The sequence below is a fragment of the Mastomys coucha genome, unplaced genomic scaffold (genome assembly GCF_008632895.1).
Source record: "Mastomys coucha isolate ucsf_1 unplaced genomic scaffold, UCSF_Mcou_1 pScaffold11, whole genome shotgun sequence".
NCBI lineage: Eukaryota > Metazoa > Chordata > Mammalia > Rodentia > Muridae > Mastomys > Mastomys coucha.
Genome location: NW_022196893.1, coordinates 24,419,884 through 24,428,616, shown reverse-complemented (window position 1 = coordinate 24,428,616; position 8,733 = coordinate 24,419,884). Strand labels below are relative to the sequence as shown.

General features: G+C 42.6%; 1 protein-coding gene across 9 annotated transcripts in view; it reads right to left on the bottom strand.

Moving 5' to 3' along the window:
* Positions 1–4,133: 4,133 nt before the first annotated feature.
* The window catches only part of Pphln1 (periphilin 1), a 93,952-nt gene continuing 89,352 nt past the window's right edge, over positions 4,134–8,733 (bottom strand). For all 9 annotated transcript variants that reach the window (XM_031353393.1, XM_031353411.1, XM_031353400.1 and 6 more), the window contains one exon: positions 4,134–6,945. In XM_031353393.1, the coding sequence (XP_031209253.1) occupies positions 6,751–6,945 (195 nt within the window). In that variant the 3' untranslated portion in view covers positions 4,134–6,750. The remainder of the gene's footprint in view (positions 6,946–8,733) is intronic.

Sequence of the window (8,733 nt, the reverse complement as noted above, 5' to 3'; positions counted from 1 at the left end):
GCTCGCTCAGTCCCTGCTTGCTTTGGCCCAAAGATTTATTTATTATTATACATAAGTACACTGTAGCTGACTTCAGACACAACAGAAGAGGGTATCAGATCTCATTACGGGTGGTTGTGTGCCACCACGTGGTTGCTGGGATTTGAACTCACGACCTTTGGAAGAGCAGTTAGTATTCTTACCCGCTGAGCCATCTCTCCAGCCCAAGATATTTTTCAAATGGCCTTACAATGTTTCTAATTATTTATATGTATATATATATATATATATATATATATATATATATATATAAAATCCATTACACTTAAATTGCACATTAGCTATATGTGTACCAAAGAGCGCATGTGCACAGGCAGCAAGATTTGAACCAGTTGTGGACAACAACCAACTTTTCTATTTCATCTAATGATTCTGATCACAGACTGGAATGAATGGGTTAAAGCCCTGGCCCTGACAGGTGCTAGCTGCTAGTGGCAGCTACTTTGGGAGACTTGTGGCTTCTCTTGTCACTGACAGCAAAAATGAGAATGAACTCCTCCCTGGGCCTGGGTTTTACCCTCAGCACTGCAGGGATCAAGCAAGTTCATTGGCAAAGGATTACCTGTGAACAGGTTCACAAGGAGAGATGAAACTGGTAGTTGAACCTTGATCATATACTGAAGTAGAGGTTAGCTGCTCCTTGGAGTCTAATAAACCTTCAACATAATAAACGTGAATACACTTGACGCTATATTCAATATAGTATTGTATATTCTATTCTACAAAGGTAGTGGAAAGGTCTTTTGTAGAACAGCTCAGAAGATGACATGCTGGGCCTGCTGGGACATAGTGCGTATTAGGCTGCCACATGTGTCACCGTGACGTGTCACTGCCACACGCAGCTGGATGCGCACTGATAATCTCAGAGGACTGGTGAAGCCTTTTAGACCTTAAGTTCCTTCCCCTTAACCCAAGGTCAGTGAGGACCCTGGCAATGCAGGACAAGTGTAACCTGCCCAGGCCACCATTAGTGAAGCTAAGTTTTGGATGCTAGTTGACAAAATTAAGTACTTGAGTGCAATAAAAAAAGCTTCCATATCAAGTTGCCAGGAGTAACATGCTAAAGGACATCTACCCTAACCTCACCCAAGAGCACGACACAGGGACCGAAGTCCCTTCTAACAGATCTTTCTATTGGAGAAACAGGGAGGCCACACTCTGCTTGAGAATGGATGAAAAGGCAGAGGCCTACAGTCCAGGGCAGCACGTTCTCGGCAAAGAACTCAGTCCATACACTTAACCATAATCGTGAGGCCAGCACAGTCAGTTACTCACTACCCGCTCAGCCTTGGACAGGTGTATATGCTGGGAGTATATGCCGGTAGCTTGTTTCACGCCTAACCCTGGAGCTGTTCCTTCTTGCTTACTCAATAGGATCGGATGGCATCAGCACTCTCAAGAGCTGGCAGGAAGGGCACGGAAACCACCTGTAGTCCAACTTTGGTCTGGCACTCAGAAGTGGCCTGGTGCTCTCGACAGCTCCAGCTCTGAGGACAACTGGATGAATGGATGCCTACGGCACAGACTGCCACTCACCAGGAAAGGAACAGCCAAGGAACTGTCAGAGCCTACCTTGGAGATTAGGGTGTTACTGCAAACCCTGGAGAGAAACTGATGCAAAGTACAGCAGAGTCCTTCCTTAGGGGTATCTAGCTTTCGGCTCCATGAGGTTCGGGATCTGGGACTGGCTCGGGGCCAGAAAGCAGTTGACAGCTATGGGAAATCAATGAATTCTGGCAGTAACATTATTCCTGTAATTTCAAATTCAGTCATAAGCAACAAGCTTGATGCGGCATTCTTAACATTCTCCTCTAACCTACCATGTCCTGTAGAAGGGAGATGACGTATTTACTCTTCAACTCCAATGTCTGTAGTTGGAGGGCTGGAGAGACAGCTCAGTGGTTAAGAGTACTCAGTGCTCTATCAGAAGGCTAGAGTTTGGATCCCAGGAGCAGCAATGGGCAGGTTAGGAGGGATACAAGCTACTCTAGCTCTGGGGGACCTGACACACTTCTGGGATTCTGTGGGCAAACACATGTACATTCCAACACCACCCCCACCCAACCTCCGCCACACATACATTTAGAAGAACAGTTTGTAGTCAGGATAGACTTCGGTCACAGGAAAGAGATTAAGAAGAAAACGTAAGTATATTAACATGCATAATGCTTTGCTCAGGAAAAACTTCAACTCAAAGCAGCTGGGAATGGGTTTGGCTGGAGGAGCATCTCAACCACGGCGACCCTGCAGAGCCAAGCTAAAGGAAAGCCACCCCAGACCTGGAGAAGTGGAAAATGGTGAGAATAACTTCAACGAATAAAATAGCAAACCTGGACCAAAGCTAATGTCTAGGGAGGTCACAGGCCCTAGTGAGAAACTCTAGTTGCTGTTTTTTTGCTAAATGATAATGCTCATCACCTTCGAAATGGTATGGGACTGCCCACTGATTAGCACCAGTGCCAGATTCGATCAGTTGCTTCTTTCTGCAGGAGGTCAGCAGTGACTGAAGATACACGTCATGAGGTTACCGCACCCAAAGTTCACCGGATAGACGACACGATGTAAGCATGGAAGAGCCACAGGATGGGGGAAGATTGCTGGGACACTGTCTCCCAGGCATGCCATGCCCTCACGCAGCTCTGAATGCCTGCAGAGACCCACACAAGAGTGCCGAGGGGCTCGTGATTAACAGGTCATTTGATGGTTGCAGGGTTTTTTGTTTATTTGCTAGTATTGCCATTAGTCACGTGGCAATAAATTCTCATCTAAGCTTCTGTAAAAAAAAATGGGCAACTCCCACCTCCCCCCAGCCAAAAAAAAGAAGAAGAAAGAAAACCACAGGAAAGAGACAACCTAAGAAGAGGATCAGGAGAAATAGGACCACAGGAAGTAATGGGAGATGTATGAAATTAACACATGTATATCTGAAAAAAAAACCATCAGGAAACTTACTGTGTATCACGAATGCAGGCTAATTCACATGAAGAAGGCCTGCTGCGGCAGACGCCTCTGAGCTGACAAACAAACTCTGTAGATAATGTATATCCAATTTTAGACAAGCAGAGTATGAAAAGGGGTGAGGAGTGGGTTTTCTTGAAAGACCTTTTCTGTTCTTGGTTGGGAGACCTCAAACACTTTATTTTCCCCTTCCGTCTCTTCCCTGCACTTGTGCGCACACAGGCAGAGCTTCGCATTCTGGGCCTTCAGCTTGAGCTCATTGTCTTGTTTCCTTCAGGCTTTCCATTGCACATAGCACCACACCTATTACCGTCCACTTGACTGGACTGAGAAGCCCCTAGAAGCTTATTAGAAAGGCACATTTTTGGATGTCTGGGAAGCTCTTTCTCAAAAGGTGACAACAAGGGGGAAGACACTCCCTGAATGTGGTATCTAGAGGCTCAGGAGGAAGAGGCCCACAAGTGTCTCCCTCCCTCCCTCCCTCCCTCTCTAACCCCTCCCCCCTTTCCTCTGGCCTCTAGGCTATGGATCCAGCAACTCTGCTCTGATACCGTTTCCTCACCATGAGTCCTGCTTTACCACAGATATAGAGACAATGGAGCCCAGCAGACGAGAGCTCACACTAGCCTAAAATCAAGATGCAAAAGAAGTTCTGTCACAGCAGTGAAAACTGACTTTGGCCACACAGGCACATACTAACCTTTCGCTGTTCGCTGTTCCGTTCCCTCCTTCTGAACTCCTAATACCTCTCAGTCTGAATAAATCCTATTTCTCTAAGACCCAGGGGTCAAGTTTCACTTAGAGGTGAAGTCAGCTTTAGGCTGATAAGCATTCCATGCTGTGAACCAGACTGGAGCAGAGAGCCAGGTTACTGCTCAGCAGGAGCAACAGCTCAGGCAGAAGAAGTTCAGTCGTGTAGTTCAGTTCTATAATTACTTAGAGTCACTGTGCCAGGCACAACGAGGCTCTGGACCATCAAAACCCCAGAAATCATCCAAGTTAACAGTGCCTCAATCATCCCACTTCTAGCTGGCTGTCCAGAGCTGAACTGACTAGCAGAGCCACCACGTAGGCAGAGATGAAAACGCATACCCTGCAGCCATAGGAACCGGGAAGAATGAGAGGAGACAAGCTCATTGCTTAGTATTGGATGCTTTATTTGCATTTTAGAGTATCTGCTTCCCCCATATTGATCATCAAGGCCTTATGGTGAGATAATGAAAACTTATCACATGAATTAGATATACTGAAAAACAATGGGAAATTTATAAACACGTCTCTATAGAATCACAAACATTTTATAAAATACATATTCTAGTACACATGAATTTTAGATGTTAAAAGGCATTTTAAAAAAACGAAGGTAAACAAAGCATTTAACACTGTGGAGCCTGGCAGAACAACACAGATGGCAAGCTGGGAACAGCTTCCAAGGGTGAGTGTGATTCGAAGGAAGAGGATTACTGGCTGGACCTTCACTTAAATAATTTAATAGTAAGATTCTCATTTTTTAAATGAATGTTTCTACCAAATGAATAATGTGTTTGCCTTGGTAGCTTCTCAAATTTTATACTTATGTTTGTTAACAACTTGATTTGAAGAGCTGAGAACTAGTGGAAGGGAAAAAGGAAAAATTGCATGTGGTCTTACTGAAGTGACCAGCATCGACCACCACACACACGGAAGACGAATATGCTCATAAAAGGTATGCATAGAATCTCAGTGCCCAAGTAACTCCAAGTTCTCACTTCAAAAACTGAAGAAAAAAAATGTCCTCAATTCGTTTTAAATTTTCAAAATGGCATAATACATATCTTCATACATCCATTTTAGGGCTAATTAAAATTATCAGACTGTTATTTCTACTTTAATCTGTATGTGATTTAGGGGTATCTCTGCAGACAGGCTCATAGGGGCCACCGAACGTAATGGCAAGCACCGGGACTCACACCTGTAACTCAGGAAAGCTGAGGCAGGAATCCCAAAAGTTAAAGGCCAGGGAAGGAAAGTTTGAAGCCAGCCTAGGGTACACAGCAAGACCCTGTCTCGAATAAAAAGTAAAAGGACACAACGGAATGAAAATGAAAACAAACAAACAAAAAGGATCCTGAGCATGGTGGCACATGGGTTTAATGCCAGCATGTAAGAGATAGTGGTGGGAAGATTTCTGTGAGTTTAAGGCTAGCCTGGTCTTCACAGAGATTTTCAGGCAAGCTAGGGATATACTCTAAGACCTTGACTTAAAAAAAAAAAAAAAGATAATTTGATTGGGCAGTAATTAAAACAGTGATTTTTAAGGTGCCTAATGTCACAAATTTAGTATTTTGCCTCAATGAACCAGGGACCCGGAAGTGAGCAAAAGATCCTAATTGTCTCTTCACTTATGCACTGGCTCACTCAGGAGGTGCTGGCCGCCATGCTGGCCTCAATGTTTTCTGCTTCATTTTTCTGAGGACACTTGTGACGAGTGAGACCCTCTAAGCCTACAGAACTGAGATCACGGAGATTAACAGAGTAATCTGTAACTTAACCCCAAGCATGAGTGCCTTGTCAGGTCCCCTTTTTGTATACAATGTAAGCCTAAAACAAACGTAAGTGCTCTGTATATTCTAATTTTTTATTATACCCACGAGAAGGGTTTCTGAGACGTCTCGATGTAAAATTCATCTTGCATCTCAGATTACCCCTCCTGTTAGTCTATAATATTGTCTAGAGAGAGAGCAGTTAGGAGCCTCAAGAGCACTTCATAGAAGAGATGAACTAAGTTCACTGACTTGGGAGGAAGAGTTTGTTCTAACAGATCCTTACAGATTTTCAAGTGCATTTTTCCTATATTGAATAAGAATTATTCTCAAAGCAAATATCATATGATAGCAAACTTCTAATTCATTAAGACATCACTATCTCAAAATGCTAACAGTACCACTATTGTATGCAACCTGGAATAATCTTAACTACAAATTAAACTCCGGAGACCAAATGATCACTATCGTCAGACTGTTTCAACTCACCAGTTCCCAGCAATGACACAGAGACTTTTTATTATTTATGAAGGCCTAGGCCTTATAGCTTAGAATTGTTTCCAAATAATTCCTATAACTTAATTAACCCATTTATTTGGGTCCACATTTGTCACGTGGCCCATTATGTCATTCAGTCCCTGAAAGTCAGACTTCTTTGTGTTCGGGTGGCAAATTCTCTACAAATTCTTCCCACAGTTTCTATCTCTGCCCTGATGTCCCACCTTTCCTCTCCTGACCTACAGGCCATCAGTGCTTTCTTAAACCAATCAGAAGGTGATGGAGAAGGACGTTTACAAACGACAATGAAGGAGCTGGGCAATTAGAATACCAAAGCCCCGACAAGACTCAGTACTCTCGGTACAGAAATGAACATCTGAACTCAAGACAACCTTTACACGGTACTCCAGAAGACTATCCTAGAACAGCACGGAAGGCCATGGAGCATGAGTTAATATAGAAAGCTGCTCTCCAGAACTGCTTTTTTGAACATTAAAATAATTGAACATTATTTTTGGAGGGAGGAGGTGTATGAAGATAGAGTAGAATATTCTACACATAGGGGAAACATTCTAATTAAGATACTTTAAAGCTATTGTAGATGTTTATTTAATACTAAGAAATGTACTCAGCTATCATAAAGTATTTCTCTTCATCACAAAATAGTACGGATTTACACAATCCAAGGAGAAAAAAATCTAAAAAAATTTTTTGACCTCAGGTACTACTTCTTCTAAAAAGAGTCTCCAAAATCTTGAGTAGAATTATCGTACTCAGTAATGAAATGCTTAAGTTCTTCAACACAGCGCTCACCTATTTCGTGTAAGTTCTGCCTCAGTGCAAACTGTATAGACCTTTCTAAAGAAGGATCTTTTTCAATCAGCATTTTCACCACCATTCCGAAAGTCTCGCAGTCTTGTCGGTAAACCTAGGATGGCAAAACACACTTTGGTTAGGTGAGTAAACTTAACGAACTAAACACATGGCTGCTGAGTCAGTAGAGCTCTGCTGCTGAAACCTGTAAGGGACAGAGTAACACAGCGGAACCTCCAATACCAGCACAGCCACAGAGGAAACCTGCTTTGGGTATCGGCTCACAACTGAATAAGCACAGACAGACAGACAGACAGACAAACAGATACACCCATCACTGAGAGAAGAAGCAGGGTGGGGTTCTGAAGCAAGACAGACTCCATACAGGGCTTCCCACTTGGGTTAGGTAAAGAGGGGGAAGGTGAACAAGTCCTCATTCATTTGTTAACAGAGAAAAGGCTCGTCATGCATGCTGGCCACACATTTAATCCCAGTAGAGGCAGAAGGATCTCTGAGTTGAAGGCCAGGGGGTACGGAGGAAGGAAAAAGTTTCTGAACTTCAAAGTCTTTGAATCACAATTCAAAATTGTTTGAAATATAACAAAAAGCTGTAAGAATCTTAAGCATCTATCTGAGATAGATGCTTACAAATACTTAACCAAAGCCACCAAACAAGGTTAAGATCCAAACAAAAGATCATGCACACACAGATGTGTGTACTACATCCATGTGTATATAAACACACATATATATGTGTTGTGTGTTTTTTAATAAATATATACTTTTATTTCAGAATATGTAAACTTTATCACTGGCAATTACATATTTGCTGCCCACTAAAATGTATATTTCCTCTACACTAAATGTGTGTGTATATCTTTACACACTGAGTATGGATCTATACCTATGGATGTGTATATGCATGTACACACACTGCACATAGATGGATCTGTACACACGGAGTATGGCAGTCAGAGGACAGTTCTGTGGAATTGGTTCTCCCACCTTACATGGGTTCACAGACCTGAACTCAGGATGTCAAATTGTGCAATATGCTTTGACTGCTTAAAAACAGCTATGTAAGGACTCAATGAATTTAGGTTGCTAAATTTTACTAAATTTACTATCACAATATTGAAATTAACTCACAAAGGGAGGCGTGGTAGTGTGGGCTCACAAAACGTGACGCAACAGAACCATGGCATCAGTTTTAGGCTAACCTGAGCTATGAAATAGGTTCAAAGCCAGCCTGAGACCAATAGCAAACAGGAAGGAAGGAAGGAAGGGAGGAAGAGAGGGAGGGAAAAGACTTACCAGTTCTAAGAAAATTAAAAAGAAGTTTTAGAAAATGACATGACACAAAGCATAATATATAAAACCCGTATCTGTGAGCAGGGAAGGAGCTGGCTGCTAAGCCTGAGGACCTGAGTTTGAGTCCACATGGTAGGAGAGAAGCAACTTTTCTGAATTCCATACAAGCATGTACATATATGTACACACACACACACACACACACACACACTTTTCTAATGATAAAATGTTTGAAAGCTATCAAGTTGAACTCAACCATTCATTCCAGTTTATCCTGAAGCTTCCAGGACAGGGAACCGGTATTAGTATCATACAAACCAAGCAGAAATGGTCTATTAGTCATGTTCACTATATGCAGTATTGAGGCAATAGCAACACTGCAACTGGTCTTACAGCACATGCTCCCCAGGTCAAGCCAACACAGTCCTATGGGACAGTAGACTCACAATACTTGAACTGCATGGAGGTAAACTCCAGCAAACATACTGTTACATAATAACAGCACTCTCATCTCACGCCAATGACAGGCCTCAGAGGACTTTGTGGGTGGCCTACATTTTTCTGGCTTTAAAATATATATATATATATATAT